Raw genomic sequence first — 21,987 nt, 5'->3', positions numbered from 1 at the left:
TTCATGTGTTGATAAATTCCTCAAGTTTTTCTTTTCATGCTGAAACTTTCCCCATTAATCCTACCCTGTCCAAAGTTTTCCCTGATTTGACATGTACTGAGTCCTCAGGTTAGTCTTTTAATGAGGGAGACTACAAATATTTCTGTGGTTCCTGTGACCCTTTTTTAGGGCCATTAACAGTTCATGCTGGATTCAGGAAATTTTAAGCTTTTCATTTAAAATGTTTTTTCTATATAAAATATGGCTATCCTGTTTAACAAGAAGACAGCACTTCAGTTTAATCTAGCTTTACAGGAAGGATGTCTTTTCCTATACAGATTACCTTAAAGGTTATAAGTTTCATCTCACAAATCCAGAATGAATTGTGGCTCTCATAGTAGAGGCAACTTTCTAAGATCTAGATTTAGACATACATCCATTTATTTGCATTGTATAGGCAAGTTAATGTCAGAATGAGAACTGTTAGAATGTGAATTTTAGCTTTCTAATTTCCTGATTTCTCATTTAACTTTGTAATTTTTAACATTAATGTAGTTCTGCATCTAATAGAATGATTCAAATAGATATGCCAAGGGATTAACAAGGTATACAAATGAAACAACTTCAATTTTTTTTCCTCTAGAAGGTGACTGTCTTGCTTTTATAACTAGAGACTTCTGTAACTGAGTAACTTAATCTTAAATCAACTAAAAGTCTTAAAATATATAACAATGGTTATAGGAAGATTATTTTTGAGTTTTGGTATTCCTATGTTCTATCTAGTGAAGAACTTCAAGATGCGCTTGGTGTCACAGATAAGAGTCTTCCTCCATTTATATATCGCATGCGCCAGTTGGGTTACCCACCAGGTTGGCTCAAAGAGGCTGAACTGGAGGATTCAGGACTTGCACTTTATGATGGAAAAGGTAAGTAGTATGCAGCTAGGAAAGCCTAGCTGACTGTAGAGGTAACGCATTCCCTTCCTACTTTAAAGGAAGAATGAAACTACTGAACTCTTGAGTATACAAGTTTGCCAGTTGCTTGACATTGACTGTGGGTTATAATTAAGGCTAAGATTTTTGTCATGGTTATTTTTAGTAAGTCACAGACAGGTCACAGGCAGTAAACAAAAATTCACGGAAGAGAGACCTGTCTGACATTTGCTGCTGCGGCTCGACAGTTTCCCCTGCCACCGTGGTGGCTGGGAGCTGCAGGGTTCTCGCACCCTCCTCCGCCTCCGCAAGGCTGTCTGTGCTGGAACCCTGAAGAGGCTGTCACCTGTCACTGAAACCCTGCAGGGAGACCTTGAAAAGCCTTGCCTGTTGCTGGACTCCTGCTGGGGCCCCACTGGCTGCTAGCTCCAGTCCCGCAGACCTAGGGGCTGACGCATAAAATGTCACGGCTTCCATGACCTCCATGACATAAACGTAGCCTTAGTTATAATTGCCACTAGTTGAGAGAGATGGTATGAAAACAATCAAGGTTGCAGTAGAGTTACTTTTAGTTTACTCTTTTTCCTGTTTTCACATTCTCCTGTGTGGGAGATGTCCCTGTCTGGTCATCCTGGCATTCTACTGAAGATAGACTGCAAAATAATTCATAGAATCATAGACTTTAAGGTCAGAAGGGACCATTATGATCATCTAGTCTGACCTCCTGCACAATGCAGGCTACAGAATCTCACCCACCCACTCCTGCAATAAATCTCTCACCTATGCCTGAGCTATTGAAGTCCTCAAATCATGGTTTAAAGACTTCAAGGGGCAGAGAATCCTCCAGCAAGTGCCCCATGCTGCAGAGGAATGCGAAAAACCCCTGGGGCCTCTTCCAATCTGCCCTGGAGGAAAATTCCTTCCCAACCCAAATATGGCAATCAGCTGAACCCTGAGCATGTGGGCAAGATTCACCAGCCAGATACCCAGGAAAGAATTCTCTGTAGTAACTCAGATCCCACCCCATCTAATATTCCATCATAGGCCATTGGGCATATTTACCGTGAATAGTTAAAGATCAATTAATTGCCAAAATCATGTTATCCCATCATACCTTCTCCTCCATAAACCTACCGAGTTTAATCTTGAAGCCAGATAGGTCTTTTGCCCCCACTGCTTCCCTTGGAAGGCTGTTCCAGAACTTCTCTCCTCTGAAGGTTAGAAACCTTCATCTAATTTCAAGTCTAAACTTCCTGATGGCCAGTTTATATCCATATGTATATGTTCTTGTGTCCACGTTGGTACTGAGCTTAAATAATTCCTCTCCCTCTCTGGTATTTATCCCTATGATATATTTATAGAGAGCAATCAATCCTATCTCCCCTCAGCCTCCTTTTGGTTAGGCTAAACAAGCCAAGCTCCTTGTGTTCATACAATTGTCCGCAGAGGCACATGACTTCACCACCACCACCACCACCACCCTGCCCTGATTTAAAAAGGAGTGGTTTGGTTACAAGGCAATATTTCTGAATGGTCCTGGGCTCTGACACTGACTTTGATCTTGGCGTGCTAAAGCTTGGATTTATAACCATTTCTGGGAGTGCCAGAGCTTCAATTTTAGGGCATGCTGCAAAGCTAATGGATTTTTCTTTGGCTTTTGGGGAATGCATGGATAGAAATAGGGATAATAGCAATAGCCCTCACATAACACATTCTTTTTCTCTGGTAGCTGTTTTCTTCCTGCATCAGATGTGCTCCTTACAAGAAAGGTTGAGACTGCTGTGAGCCAGTTTTTCTCTTAGTTTCTCCAGTCATATTTAAAAATACCAATACTGCTTGACACCTAGCTTTGCTATGACAGTGAAGCAGCTCTGCTCTTGCTGAAATGACTTAATCACATGGTTGGAAGGATTTTGTCCCTTTGATCTCACTATCTTTTAAACCTCTGATACTAGACCATGGAGTTTGTGGAAAAGCTATTTAAGTTTCATATATGACCTGCTGTCAGACCTGCTCTTGCTTGATCACACTTTTTCAAAGTTCCGTAATTATTTCTGTATTAGTGTTTTGTACTCCCTCATTCAGACTAGTCTAGAGCATATATCAAAGCCCAAGTTCTCTTCTCTGTTTTTTTAAACAAAAAAATAAAAAACCCAAAGACTTAATTTATTACTGAGTAGTTTGCCAGTTTCGTTACATTTTAATGCTGATTATTCTCAATCCCCACAGTTAAGTAGCAACGATACAAGACAATCTCCTGATTTCCTATCATGTGTATTACCTGACTGAGGTATTTAAGATGATGGAAAAAATAATTAATCTTCTTTTCTCTTCAGAGTGACATTATTCTTTATCAGTTGCTCTTCCAGTTCATTCTCTCAAGAAAATTCAATTGATCCAGACTGCGTCAATAAAGCCTATGACTAGCACAAATTGTTAGCACACATTTCTCCTATCCACTCTCCTTACACAGGCTTTGCACACACTTCAACGTTTATTGTAAAACTTTAATTAACCTTATAAGTCTTGCTTACTTAGATTAAGTTGTATCTCCTTTCACACTCATGTCCTTAGTTAATGGTTCATTAACCACATCCACATAGAAATTGTTGCCAGAGTCTTAGATATTTGTTTCTCAGGGCTGTGTTGCTCTGTGCCTAGCTTGGTTAAATTGTCCAATTCTGAATGTGTTAAAAGAAGATGGAGGACATTCCTAGTTCATCAAGTGTTTTAGTTGGTTTTAAAACTTCAGACAGTGGTGCTTCTTGATGAAACCTCATGAGAAAATGTTCATTTTATTATTTTAGTTCAGTGTCTGGCAGCAGGAAAACTATAATTTATGTATGGCCATTGTAAAAATATTAATATTTCCCTTGCACTCTTTCCTTGTTCAACTTTCTTGTTGTGGAGAAACTTTTTTCCACATAACCACCCCACTATAGTCTTGGGTTTCCTTAAGTATCACACTATTAAGGAGAGACCCCAAAGAGACCAGTATTGGAACATTACTCGAGTCAGTGGAACAAGAATAAGCAAAGCTGGTTCTTTACCCTCTTGTGTAGTGTGCCACTCTTCTTTCCTTATCTGCCCTAGCTATGCCAATTCCTTGACGTAATGAAGACTGACTCCCACAGCCAAAAAAAAGAGAGCAATGATTTCCAGACCTGTCTTAAGTCCCTGAGTGGAAAGAACACAAGCTAGTGACACAGAACATAGGATCAAACAGATGTAATGTTCTAGAGCCAAATTCTGCAAGGATACCAATAGTAGTGTCAGAATATTGCTCTGGCTTTAGTTGGGACTTCAGTGGAAGCTGTGCACGCATCTAATGAGAGAATTTGCCACTGTATTCCTGCTACATTGGTTGCAAACCTTTTCTCTAAACTGTATTTCAACTTTGCAACGTGTTTGTGTTTTTCTGCTGCAACTCTTTCTCTAACGTTTTTCCTCAGTAGCAATATTAACATTTATGATACTTTGTTATAGATGCTACTGGTTGTGAAACAGAAGATGAAAGATCCTATCAACAAAACAAGTGTGTCACTTACGATGTTTCTAAGTTAATAAACTATCCGGGCTTTAATATGTCTACTCCAAGTGGGATCTCTGATGTAAGTATATATGCTACACACAATTGGTGTGGTATTCTAAAACAAAACATTATTACCTACTTGTGGATTATTCAAACTTTGATAGTCAACTTCAAATAAGTTTGTTTTGAATTAGCCATTATTTGTGTGTGTGTGTGTGGGGGGGGGGGATTAAGTATTTAAAAGTTAATAACAGTTAATAACTGAAGAAACCTATGCAATAAACAGTCTATCTGGACTTTTGCTGATGCTAGTAAACCTCCAGGAGGCTATTAATGTATAATGCTGCTTATTTCCACTATGAGACAGGAGCATATAATACTGTACCTGATGCTGATATTCAGATTGTCACTTAAATGCCAGTATTTTTAAAACAAAGCTGAATGCACGTTATTCATATGGATCTAAATTTTCTAAATATAAAAAATGTTCTTGAAATGAGTGTTACTATAGCAATGCTGTACCATATAATCTTTATCTTTGCTAAACAAAAACTACATCATAATGTGTCTCAGGAACTGATGCATAAGTTGAGTAATGCATCTTTTAGCACTTGGACAAAATGGGGCAGGTTAAGAAACCAGTTAAATAGGCACCTGTTGAGCCTTGATGTTGGACGGTGCCGTAAAGAATTTATTCCTTACACTGTTTTCTATCTGGTGGTTAAGAGTGGCCTCCTAATGTAGCTTTGCCTCAGTCTTCTTTGTTTTGAATGTATTGTCATAGGTTTTAGCTTAACTATTACTAATAATTAGGAAGACTTTATTCAAGTTGTAGCTCTTTATGTTCACTTTTCCTCCTGAACTAAATTTTAATAGCTACACTACAAACTTTGAATAAGAGGTTTGCAACAAAATTGGCTAATATTTCATTAAAGTGGTGCTGTGTTTTCTCACCCAATATAGCTCTATGCAGCAGACCATTTATATTTGCAAGTTGGAATGGAGCTCATCTTTTTTGCTAAAAATTCATATTTAGGGATCTTCCTCCTTCCCAGTTAGACAAATTTCTGATCGGAACATTTACTAATCTCAGTCCATATCATGTGTGTTATAGTTGCATGTGCATTATTAGCCACAGCTTACTGAATGTCGAGCTTTATTGCTGGTTTTTGTTTTTTTCCTGTAGGAATGGAGGATATTTGGTTCCATACCCATGCAGCCATCTCAACAGAAGGACGTTTTTGCTAGCTACCTTTCTAATTTTCAGGCGGTGAATATATTTGTGTTATGTTTGCATACAAAAAATTGGAAAAATCTTGTATTGATGTTACCAGTTGTCACTGGTCTCTTGCCTCCAACTTTGGCCAAAGATGGCTAATAGAGGGTATTGGGTTTTGGTGTGAAGTCCTGAGGTTTTCATCAGTACAATAGCCAAAAACAGTTCACGAGACTAGAAGGTAGCCCCTGAATAAACCATTACTCTTGTCCATATCCTTTTTAATCTTTTGGGCCGCCTGTTTGATGTCAAAAACTACTATCTTATAATAAACAACTTAGACTCTTTAGCTGATCATCTCCTAAACCCAGTGCTGAAAGACTCTCTAGTTCATAGTTTGTAGGAACAGTTAACTTTCCATTTGGATATATGCCTAAGTTTTAAATTTTGTGCGGACTATATCTGAATTCCATACTTGTCTAAAGGTCCACTTTATAGTTGATTATCATAGGCATGCTTTCAGATGTTTCATGGTTTAACAGCTTAATACTATGTTTACAGGACATATGTGGCAACTTTGTTACATAACTTTCTCCGAGACCTTACTGTAAATGTTTAACTCCAACCTAGTGTTTCTTGCTTGACGCGAGGAACAGTAGGTTTAATTTCAGTCTCCTGTTTCTTAAGCTGGAAGTACATTACAATTGACCAGACTTTTTTATGGGGGTTGAGAGTAAAGCATTAAGTTGTTCTATAGGTAATTAAAGAACAATTTCTATGAGATTGCTACAAAGGAAATGTCCTGTTCATGTGACATGGTGGCTTCATGAGATCTAGTTGGGTAAGCATGGAGAAAAGGAGTGTTCTTGAGGCTCTAATAGGGATGCAGACAAAATTCCTTTCTCATTCACCACTGAAAAACTAAACAAGATTGCTGGGGTTTTTTATTCAACTACATTAAATGTCTCAAGTTTCTCTGACAGCTCAATATTTTGCTTACAAAATGGACCCTATCAAATTGAGATCATTGAGGATTATAATTAGTATTTTTGTAGCAGAAAATCTTGCCGCCTTATATCTCATAAGAGTACCTGTATATAATACTAATTTGTATTCTGTTTTCCTCAGCCAAGTCCAAAATCTAGCAATAAAAGGTCTGCATATCCATCAAGTTCTCACAATTCAAAGAAGGTAAAAGGAGACAATTCAGCAGTATCAGTAGCTGACATGGACATGGATTCCGGTATAGTTTTCTTTTTTGCAATTATGATTTTATACTTTCAGAATAACTCTCTCCTTACTCTGTAGTGAAATGTGGACTTCAATGCTAACATGGTTATCAATATTTCAATTCATACTGAATTACTGATACATTATCTAAATGTATTGTATGATATTTTAACTGTACTGCTAAAATAGAGAACTAACCATATTTGTCAAATGCTTGTATTTTGGATTACAGTTGTGTCTTCTGTAATTTACCAGTATTCTTTGTCAGAGTATTTTACTCTGTGTTGTAAGAGAGTGAGGGCTATAGCTCAGCCCAAGAGAAGTGGAATCTTTAGGTTGCCACTCCCAATCTAGACTGGTTCAGTAGTGACAATTATTATTTGGGTCACTGAATAACCCACAGAAACATGAGTTGGTCCCATCCAAATTTTGGTGGACAGGTATTCTTGCTACAGCTGATGCCGTCGTTGGTATTTTCAGAAGAGACCAACTGTCAAGTGGGCATAGAATTTGAATTGCTTTTCACCCTTAAGTGAGAGAAGGCATAAGAATGGTCCAGTGATTAGGGCATTTAGCTTTGGGTTTGGGAGATCTGGGGTCAAGTTTTTCCTCTGCCATAGATTTCCAGTGTAATCTTGGGCAAGTCACTTATCTTCTCTGAACCTCAGTTACTCATCTCTAAAATTAGGATTATAATATTTCTACCTCAGAGGGATGTTGTGATAATGTATACATTAGTGAGAGGTTGTTAGACTACAGTAATAGGGGTCATATAATTACCTAAGGTAGACAGAAGTGGCACAAATTGGGAATGAGGGCCAAGGAACCTTGTATTGCAGATACCTTCTCTGTGGATAAACTGTTTAGTTTTAGGGCTGTCACTCTTGCACTTTTCTAAATCCACTTTTTAGAATTAGGGGGTGGGAAATTACACATTTTGAAATCATGAATTTTACCTGATTATAAGTTAGTTTGAACTAAGAAAATTCCTGTAATAGAAACAGGATTAAAAATATACTCTCCAAGCTAACATGTGTTAGTGTTGAATATTAGTATACCATATAAGAAAGCTGGGAGGCAAAATCTAAATCAGTGAAACAATTTTTCCTAGTTCTCCCTAGATTTTTATGGTAGACTTAATCAACTGGGTTTGCCACCCACAGAATTCTCTAATTTACTGGTTACAGGTATCATTTTATATTTACTAAAGTAATAAATTTGAAGGGCTAATGTGTAAAAACAAGAATACTGTTTATATAGCACCAGACAGCGCGTTTGACCCTGAATAAGCCCCAAAGAGTTCCCTGCTCTGACGACTTAATAGTTTAAATGAAGCAAAGATAAAATGTCGTAGAAAATTCAGAAGGAGATAATTTCAATTTTTTTTATTCTAAACTGTTCCATTCTTACAACTTGTGGATTGCAACAGAAGTGAGATTTTTAGGAGGAATTAGAATGAGGAAAGCTTAATGGCTGTTTAAAGGACCAGAAAGGTTTCTTCTTTAAATGTTCTAAGAAGTCAAATTTGAGAATAATCTTCTATAGCAGTTCTCCCAGCTGCCCTTCTGGATTCCCTCAAACTGAGGAGGGAATTTCCACACATCTTGGATCTAAAATCTTTAAGGTTTGGCTTCAAACTTTGTTCAGTATTATCCATATTTAAGAGCATTTAAAAGTGCAGCTTTTAAACCAGCCATCAGGGTTCCCTCTGGAATCCAAAATGGCAGATTCAGAATGGCAAGTTTCAAGGATACTGGGATGTGCAAAAATGTAAGCATCAGGATAGGCTTTTCAGCTGATATGGAATAATACTGCCATAAGCTGCTGCTACGGTTCCAAAGGCTGAGAACATAAGTTTACGGTATTAACCAAAGAGTATATTTTAGATTTGAAATCTGATTAAAAGTAGGGTAAAGTAGGAATTAAAGCCTCAGTACTACTAATGGAGATTTATTTAATCTTCTAATTTTAGATTTGGAAATGCCACACAGTTCTCTGTCTTATGACAGTTTTCAGTTCCAACCTCCACTGCCACCTGGGTCTCCATCGATTGCAACTCCGCCCCCACTGCCACGAGGAACTCCTCCACGTACTCCACCCAACTTCACATCCCCTTTACCTCCAGCACCTACTGCCTCTCTTCGCAGGAATACTCCAGCATCAACTCCTTCCAATGATTCTGCTCAGCCAAGAGTGGGGGATTCAGCCATGGATGAGGATACTTTGACCCTAGAAGAACTTGAGGAGCAGCAGCGATTGATTTGGGCTGCACTTGAGCAGGCAGACAGTACAAATAGTGACTCTGATATACCTGCTGATACACCTTTAACTGGAAACTCTGTTGCATCATCACCATCTAGGAATGAACTGGACATTATTCCAGAAGGAAGAACATCTGAGAAGCTGGTTGCAGTGGAAATTGGGATATCAGATACTAGCATGCAGATATCCAGAACTGAACATTCTAAAAGTGACCCTAATTCAGGGGATGGATTATTTGATCTAAAGGAAGATGACACTGATCATGTGGATTCTGAAGGCATGCTGGAGAACAGCACTACAGGCTCAAAATGTGAGATCAACAATAGAGGAAATGAAAGTGTTACTCATGTGGTCACGAGTGCTGAATCATCTACAAAAAATTCAAATCCTGTTCCTGACATGAGCAAGTTTGCGGCAGGGATAACACCATTTGAGTTTGAAAATATGGCAGAATCAACTGGTGTTTATCTTCGAATACGAAGTGTATTAAAGAATTCCCCAAGAAACCAGCAAAAAAACAAAAAGGCTTCAGACTAACTTGTCTTCCTTTAAGGTTTTATGGTGCCCCCAAAAGAAACTTAAAGTATCTACCAAATTGGATAATCTCTCATGTGCCCTTTTGTGAAGAACATCTGAGTAGTTAAGAGTGGACTAATATAGTTCTTCTGCATTCTTCCCTAGTGTTTTTTTTGTTTTTTGTTTTTTTTAAGTTCGTGCAGGGCTTCCATTTGACCAGGACCAGTGTTGACCATTCAATACATGAGAACTTGACTAAATCAAAACCTTCCACTAAGGGGTGAAAGGACTATTGATTTATTTGTTCAGCATATTTTACACTCTGTGATACATGAACCTCTTAAAACAGTGAGTCTTCGGTTGCTGTTTAATATTTTGGTTAAGATTTATATTATCGTTAATGGTGAGTTTCAGGTGGAATGGTGGTTTTTATCTGTGCTTTGTACAGTAGTCTGCTCTTTCTACATTTTGCTAATTATCCTGTAGATAAGTTTAATATATTATTACAGTTTTTAAAAATTCCAATATTTTAAAATGCTCCACATGAAGTCCTGGCAATCAGATGGAAATAATCAGGGATTACCAGCATTATCCTCACCATTTCGGATATTTTTTATAAATTAATTGTGGGTCAGTTTTTAAGCACCACTTCTACCTTTTGTAACATCATTCTTTATGTAAACTTGCTGTACATACCTGTTCATTCTTGTGTACAGAGGTTTAATAAATGAGTTTTCATATAAATATTTTCAAAAATGGTTGATTCTCAAGCATCAAAGCTCCAGTAAGAAACTTGTTACTACAGCTACATGAAAACGGAGGTTGTTTGGCTGTTGTCTGATTTAATTTGTCAGATATGTGAATTCTTATACATACTTAAAAAAATTAGTTGAAATATGAGAATGAATGTAGTTTAGAAACCTCTGAACTTGTGCTTTGCCATAAAATACATTTAACTATTAGTTATTTTAAGTAATTACTTAAAATCATAGCGTTAAAAGGGACTGCAAAGGTAATCTAGTCTAACCCCTTGCCAAGATACAGGGTTTGTTGGGTCTAAACCATCCAATCCAGATGGCTATCCAGACTCCTTTTGAAAACCTCCAGTGAAGAAGCTTCCACAATCTCCCGAGGCAGTCTGTTCCAGTGTCCTGCTGTTCTTACAGTTTGGAAGTTTTTCTTGAGAAATCTGCTTTGCTGTAGTTTTGAACCCACTGCCTCTTGTCCTGTCTTCTGAGGCTAAAACTACTTCAAAATTGACAATTTTATACCTAAACTATTTAAGAATGTCTTCTGGATTATAAGTAATTCTAAATTCTCTTTAATCTACTGTTTTTATCAAAGATTTTTTTTAAAAAAAATCTTTTTATGAAGGACCTATGGATGGATTGCCTGGGCTTTACTGCAGCACTACTGGTAGAAGGAGCCCTTCTATAGCTAGCCAAAGCTTTTGTTAACCATGTTCGTCAGTGCTGGCAGTGGGTTTGTTCTTCTTCGTAAATGCTGGGAGGAAAAATCAGTTGCCAAGTAAGAAAGATGAATAGAGGAAGCAACTTATTTTCAAGACTCTTCGAAGCCATTTCAAAAGGAGGAAGAAGAATGTAACTGATACTAATATTAATGATTTGTTTTAACAAATAGTGAAAGATGCTAACCGGAGCTTTGAAGCCCACAGTCCTCCTCCCACAGAACAGGTACAGAATAAGCAGTGTCAGTGCAAGATTTCCAGACCACCCTTTAAAGTGTGAAATAGTTTTTCAGTTGGAAACACTTCAAAATATTTTTACAGTCAAAGATTTTTAAAATCAGAAAAAATTGGGCTGAGTTAGTATGTTTCTGTGTGTAAATAAAATGCCCTTCTGGAAGATTTTTCTTTACTAGGGGAGGATACAATAGCAAGAAGAGTGATAGTTTGTTTGAACTTGTCAGGGCTATGATTGGACTGTTTAACTGTGGAAAGCAATAATAATAAGTTAGCATTTGCGGGACATTAAAATGTTCCAAACTGAGTCGTTTGTTTGTTTTCTCAACTTTTGCCTTGGGGGGGAAGTTAGAATTATAGAACAAAAGAGATTTTACGCTCATTTCCTTTCCCAAATAGGTAGAGATATATGTACTGTAGTTGTGAAACTGCGGGTTACAGAGATTTGTTTTCATAGGTTTTCTTTTGCAGTAGTTCCTTACTGAGGGCTGGATTCTCCCTGACTCACATGCAAATAATGCAGCACAGGGTATGAGGTAATCAAGACCTGAAATGTACACACCTTGGGTGTGTTGAGGCACTTATGCCTTGAACATTCACTTGCAGTTTTTGAATCTCTCCCCGCACCTGGAAGGCATTTTATAGCACTTGTGAAATTATTTTACTTTTAACATGACGTGTGGCCTGTATTTTATTTACTGAAACATGAAGTTTAAAATTGTTTGAACTATACTTAAACAGCCCTTTAACACTATTTAGCCTTTTAACAATATATATACAGTATGTTTACAATAAACTCATTGTGCAATTTTTTAACAGCTCAGAATAGAAAATTATTCCATAAAAGATAAATTGGATTGGGAAGAAAAGTGGAATGCAACTGTTAATTCTGCCTCTTGTTTTTAAGGGTGTTGGGAAAACTATTTTGAGCCTAAAGTTAAAACACATAACTACTTAAGATATAAGCAAAGGCGGCTTGTGGAGCTTAACACTTTTCTATCGGTTGTAAAGAAGCGTGTTTGCTATTTGCTATTTGGAAGATGATAGACTGAAGTTGCTCTTCTGAAGAAATTCAGAGTTTTTTGTTTTTGTTTTTCAAAAGCTTTTCTTAGACTCATTTAAAACCTCTAGTTATTCAGGTTGAGTTTACTACTGTACATTCACTGTAACTAGCAGATTTTTTTCCCATCTTCCCTGATAGTTGATGATTATGGCAAGTGATGTCAAAATTAAATACACACTTAGATTAAAACCCACACCATCTAATTAACTCAGTTTTTAATATTGCTCACTTTATAAATGTTCAAAATCTTCCACATAGCCACAGACATAGAAATGTACATATTGTTTGCAGCACCTTTACCGCTTTTCCCACAGGGAGTTAAGTCTGGAAATTGAACTCAGGTGTGTTATAGGGCAAAGAAGACCCAAACCATAAACGTGAGAAAATTACTGCTCTCTCAGATCAGTCAGATTTGCAGTATATAGTGGATATCATTAACTCTACTAAGACTTAGAATTCCAAGCATAAAGTAGTAATGATTATACTAATAAATCCATATGGAGAACTTTTTTTCACTCCATTTTCTTATTCTAGCCATATATAATTGAATACCTACAAACATGATTTTTCTTTACAATGTAGGCTGCTAGCTTCTAATCTTTATCTCCAGTGATCTTTAATAAATCAAACTGTTTAACTTTTCATTAGCCTAGAAGTCTTAATGCCGGATCTGTCAAAAAAACAAAATTAGAAATCTGTGATTTTTGTTTTTGTGGTCCAGGCCTTGCTTCAATGAATGTGCTTTAAAAATAGAGTGGGAAAAATAAAAGTAATAGTAAGTTAACAGATTTTTTTTTTAATCAAACTCAAAATGACAGGGAGACAGTGGGCATGTGTGCAAGTCTCAGAACTGCTAATAAATCTTCAACCATAGCTTAAATTTTTTTTCATTCCAATGGCCACTTCATGCCTTAAGTTGCAATAATTTTATAGGTAATATGTTCAGCATTTTACTGCTTTGAGAAGGCTCCTTTTCATTACTGTGTCAGCAAAAGCAGTGGGCTAAATTAATGTTTGGTCCACTTCCACCTGAAGTCAGCAGAGCTATACTAAGGTTGGATTTGGCCAATTAAGTTTTGACAGTAACAGATGTTCTCACTGCTGCTGGCACAGATATGACTGAGAATCTTAATTTCCAAATAACTTTTGGATTGACTTTAGTAAAACTTTATGCAAAGTTCAGTATGTCGTTAGACTAGACCCTTTTAAAGACACATGTATTGAATATTTCTAGCTTTGTCTTCCATACCTGCTCAACATTTGAGTAGTTATTTCTACTTTATCCCAGAATTCACCTTTCATTTCAGTTGCTCGGTTTTGCTGAGACAATGTATTTTCTTGCTCTTTTAAAATATTTCTATTCATATTATGGTGATGGGTGTGGTATAGGAACCTAGATTACTCATTCATTTTAATGAGCTTTAATAACACTTGGTATGAGATAGGTATGGTGTGAACAGACACTGATCAAGTTTTCCCACATCCCTCTGTCAATGGGATTCAGTTCTGACTTGCATCGCTCCTGCTATTCTAGTCTTGATGCTCTTTTCAAAAGAAATTCTATAAACATTGGGCATGATTGCCAGTAGGAAGCAGGAGAATCCATGCTCATTTGTACCCCAAATTACTACATAGGAACCCAAGTCTTAAAAACTAAATACCATGTACTACCCCTTCTCCCTCTCTTCCATCACAGAACAGTTGAAAAGTTGCATTAGAAAAGTAGTATCAGTCAAAAGGGAATAATTTAAAAATGCAAACAGAATACTTTTGAATGAGAACAAATTTGAATTGACAGGTTAACACTATACTTAAAAACGGGTAATCTCTGCTCAGTGTCATTTGTTTTTTGTTTGGTCTGGTTTTTGTATTGTATGTTTTGTTTTATTTTTTTATTGAGGAGAGGCCATTGCATTTATTACAATATCAATAGATCAATTAGAGCAGTAGCTTGGTTTCAGGAGTGATTAGTACTTGCTGTTTTAGAAGAGAAAGATATGATGACTGTAACCAATATGAGTTTGCTGTGCAGGTTATCTGGCATCAGGAAGCTTGCTTTTCTATCTTAAATGACAAATGTACTGTTCATAAACATGGTATTGGATTTGTCAGGTCTGTGAGCAGCTGTTGTCCCTGTCTCAGAACTCTAAAACTATGGACCTTAAGTATGTTTAATATCCTCTGTTAAGGGAAAAGGATACCTCAGATGCCTGCCAATGGGATACAGAACTTTAAATCTTTTAGTCACTAGTTCAAATCCAGGTCAAGTCAGAAGCAATGACAATAGATCGTCCGCTGTTTAGTGGTCTGCATACCATATGTTTCTGTGTGTTGTGATCATCTTTTTACTAAAACTGCAGTGAAACAGTCATTACAACTAGTCCCCTTCTCAGCAGGAGCCAGATATTGTTTTGCTGGATTATCCTCTTGCCCCTAGAAGTGATCACTCTAGAACAGGGTTGATGGATGCTGGTGGGGGGAGTATAGAGAAGTTTGGACTGCTGCGGCCTGTGCCCTATTTGTTCTGCTGATGAACAGGATACTTCAGTCTCCAGGGCTGTGAATTTGGCAATGTTTGCAAGCACTGAATTCACCTCAGGAAGGAGAACATCTGCCATGTGTCCTGTAATTTGGGGATGCAAATCTTATCTCAGTTTGCTCCCATTTTTGGAACCATATACTTAGAGCATTTAGAATAGTGAAATGCAATCAATGAGACTATAGTCTTAACTATGCTTACATTAATTTTTAAATGAAATATCTGCAGTACTTTCAGTGTAACTGCTATTCTGTAGTTATTCATGTAACATTTGGTAATCTAAGTTGTTTGTAATATGTATGTATTAATAGACTATTGAGTGCTTTAAATATGAAGATGAAACACAGATGAAATGTTATCAATATATTTGCAAGACACACAGTAACTTTACTGAAAGGAAATATATATTACAACATAAACTCTGGAGAGATAAGTCCAAAAGGAACAAAAACCATTTAAATGTATTAAAATTGAGTTAGTGTGTCAGGCTAAATAGGGGTCCTATGCTACTGTTTACCACCTGAGTCATGTACCCAGATTGTGTTGTCTTTAGATAGAAAGATTTGTAATTGAAAATGAATGACTTTGCAGATTGATTCACCTCCCTGAGAGCATATTGTGTGTTACAAGGAGAGAAATTAATCAGAGGAAAAGGACTAGCAATTTAGTCCTCAAAAAGCAGTTTATTAGTAGGGTGGATTTAATAGCATTAAAATTAACATGTTGTGTAAATGACTATTGTGTGCTCACTAACCCCAAAATGCTTCAAATAATACAACATTGCAAAGTAATCTATAGTGAACCCTGTCTTATGTGTTTCCCCCTAAAGACTCAATAAAAAGGATTGCCTATCCAGTGGTTCTCAAACTTTTTGTATTGGTGACCCCTTTCACATAGCAAGCCTCTGAATGCGACCCTCCCCTTTATAAATTAAAAGTGGGGGAGGGAGTTGATTTAATTTAACAGGCTCAGGCTGTCAACCCTGTGCCTGGTGGAGCTGGGGCTGACGGCTCACAACCCCTAGGTAATAACCTTGCGATCCTCTGAAGGGTTGCAATCCCCAATTTGAGAGCCCCTAAAAACCCAAACAAAAATATTTAAAGTGGTCACTAAAGACTGACCATTGTCTTTTGTAGGTGGGACTTTAGTGCAGCTTTCACTGTAATACATTGTAGTTGGAAAAACTTTATAAAACATCCTTGTTTTTGAGCAAGTACATTTAATTATTTTTAATTACTATTATTTTTCCCCACTGCAGGACACTGCCGCAGAAGAAAATACGCTTTTCGGTCGCATCAAGAATTTTATTGAAGTTAAAATTAGTCTGAAAATGAGGTAAGCAAACAAATGGGGATCATTTAATAGCATCTGTTTTTCATCCAAAATTATGCTGTCTTAAATACTGTGCAAAACTTGGTAGATTTTGCTTGCTGTAGACCTGCAATAAGGGAGGCATGGATTTGGATTGGTTTTTACTGGTCTGCTGAAGCAGGAGAGGATTCATTTTAGGCAAGTGAAGAATGGGGAATTGTGGTGGTGGTGTTTGTGTTTTTTTATTTTTATTTTTTTCCCCCAAAGGATGACTCTCCCTATGTAACTTTTGATCTAGCTGTGCTGTGAGAGTAGCTCCTGATTCTGGATTGGCTTACCAAGGTCACTAGTTCTGAGAGCGCTCTTTGTTACTGTTTACCCAATGCAGTGAATGGCATTTTACAAAACATGTTAGAGGAAATCTGAGACTCACCTGGCCTAACTTCAGTGTGGTGTCTGCCCCAGATAGTTTTATTGCAGACAAATTATATATGCAACAACAGTTACAATACAAGAAGGACTGGAGAGATCACTGATGCCTAATATAGGAAAAGCTTATTGAAAACAATTCTGTAATCTTCCACTCACCTTTGCTGAGATTAGATTCCCCCAAGTCTGTTAGCTTATTACAGGAGCCTCTTTCACAAATAAAATGTTTATCTAAATCTGCTTTACACGCCAGCATGTTTTTACACAAGTCCCACTTCTTCCCTCCCTCCTGTTTTGTCATCTGTTCATTGGACTTTATACCACATAACTACACACACACTAACTGTGGTCCTGTTACTTGTGTTTGCAAGATTACATAACACAGTATTCAGCTGGATCAGTCAAAAGATGTCCCATGCACAAGTCGTGGAGACTACAAGGAGGCAATAAATACAAATGAGAGCCAGAACAGAAGTAAAATGGAAATAAATGCAGCTGTCTTTCTTAATTTAGTATCTGTAGTAACTCAATAAAACCATATTTAATGGATAATAAATTTGCACAAGAGCCTTCCTTCACTGAACAGAGTCCTGCTATGTACAGAAGGAGGAAACAATAGGAATCCCAGTAAGTGCACAGGTGAAACTGAAATTTATGAGGAGCTAGAAACTGAGTGCAAACTGGGAACAAGCAACTGAAGAAGTGAACAGGAGCATAAAGGCCAAATAAATTTCCTGTGCTACATATTGCAAGCATAGCTTATTTCTCTGCTTGACAGAATATTTTCTCTTGTGTGCCTCTATGCTGCTGCTGCTTGATGAAAGTCCATGGGGACTGAAATCTTCATCTTGCTAGAAAGCCATTCTCTGTGCTCGTTCCTTAGTGCAATAAAAGTCAAATTTTGCCATGTGTTCTATACACTGCAACTTCTAGAAGAGAAAATGGGCATTTGCCATAAAGTAACACTCTCTCCTTTATACACTAGAGGAATATTGCACTTTGTTTTTGCATAAGGTCACTTGTAAACTGACTTTGTATTTTATTTATAATAAACATGTGAACAGTTTTATTTTTATCATGAGATCCTATAGGATGTTTATTGTAAGAGAGCCTCAGTACAAGTAAACTCCACTTGTATGTATATTTGGTACCAACAGGGAGGAAAAATATTAAGCATGCAAAAATAGAAGGATGAACACACACCAATCATGTTTGGATTGATTGTAGAGATAACTGAAAACTTAGGAACTAAGCTTTACTATGAAATATAGCTTGGGTTAGAAGCACTGTTTGTTTATTACATCCCTAGCCATAACCAGGGACGTAAGATCTTAATATCTGTACAATATCTAGCACATTGCAGTCTGTAGGTACTACTCTAATATAAATACTAGATATAAGTAGCAACAATAGGGCTTATTTCCTACCTTTTTGTACACTAAGTCTCTCTCCCCCTAGAGGTTTATCTTTCACTACACGCTAGAAGGGCAGTGAGGAAATGCACACATTGTAGGAGGGCAGCCAGTTGCAAAATTGAGAATGATAGATATATCACACACACACACACACACACACTCTCACACTACTTTTTATAATTGAAAAATGAATCTAATTAAATTGAGGACTGGATTTCTAAGGAGAGTATGCCCAAAAATGTGTTTTAAAAAATGTTTTCTACTGCTGTTTTGAAAGCTCTAATTGGTTTAGAGACTGTACAAAGATGAGAAAATGGAAGGAAGAGCAGTGTCACTTTCCCACATTCACTGAAGGAAAAGATCCTCTAGGACTGAAATAGGCTTAATTTATTGACATTTTACTATATGGTTACGATGCCAGAAGTTCTGTTCTAGCTGCATGTCACTGGGATATCCAATGATTCAATATTAAGGGTGTAGGAAAAAGTGCAGAGTGCCTCAGACCATACAGCTAAACTATAGTAGAGCTGCTATTAGAATCTAAGAGTTCCTGGTTTCCAGTCCTGTGTCTAGTCTATATGGCCACTCTTGCCAATGCTTTACAAGTCAAAACAAAGTACATAGCTAAAGACTGGATATGTCTATCTGCAATGAATGCATATGTAATTCAATCTATTTAAGGCTTGAAAGTGATGCATAGAAATGGACTCTAGTATCAATGTGGATTAATCAATCACTTTTAGAAGTTGCCAAATAGTAGCTTTTAATATGTATATTCTATATATAATATAGAATGCTGTGATATGGTTCAAATGGTGGCAGGGTGGTCCCTCCTAACTCTCCATTCTGTTCTCCAGCTGTTCCCTTTCTAGGGGTAAATACAATAAAGCTCTTGTTTCCTGTAGGATGGTTGTGCTCTTAATGGAATGAGAGTTCAACAAGAACTACATCTAAAATGATTGCACATTTTGTTATAGTTGGAGGCTTTTTAAACTATGCTTTACCCAATTCTTGTTTCATGAGCTAGGGCTTACCATTTTAGCGTGCTTTCTTTTCCTACAAGTATTAAGCTATTCTCTATAGTTTACTTATATATATTTCATCATTTCATGTTATACTACTTGCATTTTACTCATTTTGGCTAGTAAAACCTTCAAATAAGGTAACATATCTTCCAATCACTACTTCTCGCTTTATAATTCCTATGCATTAGTACAGTTCTGTTTTTTTACTTTGTAGAGCTGCAGCATATGCATTTGAATTGTGATTTAAAACATAGAACTACAGCAGTTGTATATAGAATAAGAACTGTTAAATGACTGAACTAGTCTCCCTCCAGCTGCAGGGAAAAGCTACTTACCTAAATCAACAGATTTTTTTCATTGACTTCAATGAGAGCAGAAGTAAGCTGCACCACTTACTCTTAATTTTAGATATTAAACTGATTTCTGTTCTTTACATTTTTATAGAGATAGTTTGTGTGTGTCTAAAAGGCCCCTTGAAACATATTCTTAGAACTGTTTTTCATATAGAATGTTAAAATGACTACATAATATTAGTGTACTCTACAACAGCAACTCCCATACATTTATCAGGAAAAACAAATGCATGGTACTTACACAGGCCAAGAGAAATACTTTGGTTCAGTGCTGATATAAACTTCAATGTGAAAAGCACTAGAGAGAGACATGCCATCTTTGATCTGATCTAGATGCTGTACACAGTGGGTTCCAGGTCCATTACTAGGGCTCCTAGGCACTACAATAATACAAAGACATTTACTCTGCTCTTTACAAAACAGTCTAACACAGGGTGGGAGTTTGATTCTGCAGACCTTAATCTCAGTTATGAGTAGAGCCCTGCAAATCTGCAGCTATCCACAGACACAAATTTTGTAGCCACACAATAGAAATACTTTTATAAAGAAAGATTACTCACATCAGTAAGGTTTGCAGAATCAAATCCTTATGTCATAAGCACAGGATGGATCAATGTATGTGTTTAAATTAAAAAGAATGCATTAGTTAAAGCATTATTTTTATGATAGAAAAATCGTAATATTAGACCTCAACCAAAACTCATGGGGGGAGGGTAGGGGAGATCAAAGTTGTCTGAGGATGGGCATCAGTATTTGATTCAATAACATTTAACAATTAGAATAAAAGCTAGTACTTAACATTTATGAATTAAAATTCTACCAGACATTGCTAAACACTGATCAGTTTATTTTAAACCAGTTATTTAGAGTCCCTGTTGCCCTCTTTCTCTTTGTGCTTTCACATGCTATACAAAAGACTGGGCTAATGCCAAGGAATGAGGCAAAAATTAAATACAAATCCCAATTAGGTTTCAGTCAGCAGCCAGTGCAACTGCTTTTTTGTCTCCCTTTTGTTTAGACAGTATCTCTCATAAACCAAATGATCTATGAGACTGCAAACTCAGGTCTGCTTCAGGACTAATACAGCAGAGGTCTAGGACAACGGTTGTCTGGAAATTGCACACTATACAAGAGGTGGCATCTTGGAAGTGAAACAGAGTCTTTGTGTCAGGCTTAAGAATTTATCTAAAACAGCTGGTGCTGTTTATCTAAAACAGCTGCTGGCATTAACAAGCAAATTTATTTTTAAGGTTAGAAATAGGATAATGACATGTCCTTATATGGATTACTTCATAAATGTCTTAGAAATTAAAATATTTTGTGTTTCAGGGGATGGGAATGGAAGATAAATTTGTGGGTATTAAGACAAAAGGAAAGGAAGATAAAAGCAGCAACCAGTGAAGCCTCTTGAGACCTATGCTTATTTGTATTGCCCTGTCTCATATCCTTTTCTCCCCTTCTATTCCTACTTATTTGCCCCCACTGAAGCGGTCATCAGTTTGGTTAGCCACCTTCCCATCCTATTGTCTCCCCCCCCCCTTTTTTTTTTTTTTTTTTTTTTTGTGGGAACAAAGCCTTTTATGAAAAGAAAATCCCGGGCGTAGCACTTCGAGTTCTCTAAACTTGCTTTTTCCTATATCTGAAAATTCTTTAGGGGAGCAACAGCCTTGCTGCTGTTGCCATGGTCGTTGGGAGCCCCAGAGCTGTCCGCTCTGCAGTGGGCTGTGACTCAGCCCGGCTGCATGTCTTGTCAATTTCAAAGCCGAAGCTGTGGGAGGAACGTGTGATACTGACAAGTCGGGTCCGTGTGCCTGGGAATGACAACAAGCTTCCACTTCACCAGTGAAGGGGGACGATCCATGGGTCTTAAGGGATGGGGCGTTCCCAGCAAGGTCTGACTCTAAAACTGTCCTTTCCGTGCTGGAAAACCTCCCTTCTACTCTCCCATGCTGTCACTCCTTCCATTGACAGGGACAGGTCTTCGCCTCCTCTAGCAGCAGGAAAGTGGGGGTGGGGGGGAAGGGAAGAGAAATCCCCCACCTGGGCAAGGGCCTTCTGCCATTTCCTGCCCCCGGAGGAGAACGCGAAGGACCCCCGAACCGCCCCCCCTCCTCCCCGCCCCGGTGTGTGAGCGAACAAAGGCGGAGAGGGAAGGAATGGGGGGCGGGGAGACAAAGGGAAGGGGGAAGGAAGAACAGGGGAGGGCCCCCTCTGCGGCAGTCTCCGCCTCGAAGTGCCTGAGGCCGGGCCGGGCGCAGACGGCTGTCTACCCCGCCCCCTCCGAGCCGGAGAGGCGCCACGCCGCCGCCGCCGCCGCAGAGGGGCCGGAGCAGCAGCGAGGAGGAGACAGCCACGGTGAGCGGGCCCGCTGGGGCCGGGCCCGCGGCGGAGCCGGGGCCGGCAGGAGCTGGTGTGGCTCGGGGGAGCCGGCGCCGTGTCCGGCGCGCGGGCCTCGGCTGCCCTCCCTGCGGCGGCTTCCCGCC

At 38.1% G+C, this 21,987-nt stretch overlaps 2 protein-coding genes across 21 annotated transcripts in view; both read left to right on the top strand.

Annotated features, from left to right (window-relative positions):
* Positions 1-16,307, top strand: part of ZCCHC8 (zinc finger CCHC-type containing 8) — a 31,338-nt gene extending 15,031 nt beyond the window's left edge. For 4 of the 5 annotated variants that reach the window (XM_073313349.1, XM_073313345.1, XM_073313348.1 and 1 more), the window contains 5 exons: positions 763-905; positions 4,398-4,522; positions 5,630-5,713; positions 6,788-6,902; positions 8,862-11,326. In XM_073313349.1, coding sequence (XP_073169450.1) covers positions 763-905; positions 4,398-4,522; positions 5,630-5,713; positions 6,788-6,902; positions 8,862-9,688 — 1,294 coding nt within the window. In that variant the 3' untranslated portion in view covers positions 9,689-11,326. Of the gene's footprint in view, positions 1-762; positions 906-4,397; positions 4,523-5,629; positions 5,714-6,787; positions 6,903-8,861; positions 11,362-16,229 lie in introns of those variants that run through there. The other variant, XR_012155122.1, reaches the window with a different exon arrangement.
* The window catches only part of CLIP1 (CAP-Gly domain containing linker protein 1), a 120,880-nt gene continuing 115,122 nt past the window's right edge, over positions 16,230-21,987 (top strand). For 15 of the 16 annotated variants that reach the window (XM_073313343.1, XM_073313331.1, XM_073313341.1 and 12 more), the window contains exon 1: positions 16,230-16,306. The gene's annotated coding sequence lies outside the window, so the exon portion shown is untranslated. Of the gene's footprint in view, positions 16,307-21,536; positions 21,860-21,987 lie in introns of those variants that run through there. The other variant, XM_073313323.1, reaches the window with a different exon arrangement.

This window comes from Lepidochelys kempii, chromosome 15 (genome assembly GCF_965140265.1).
Source record: "Lepidochelys kempii isolate rLepKem1 chromosome 15, rLepKem1.hap2, whole genome shotgun sequence".
Classification (NCBI taxonomy): Eukaryota; Metazoa; Chordata; order Testudines; family Cheloniidae; genus Lepidochelys; species Lepidochelys kempii.
The sequence above is the reverse complement of the archived record's forward strand: the minus strand, read 5'-3'. Positions and strand labels throughout refer to the sequence as shown.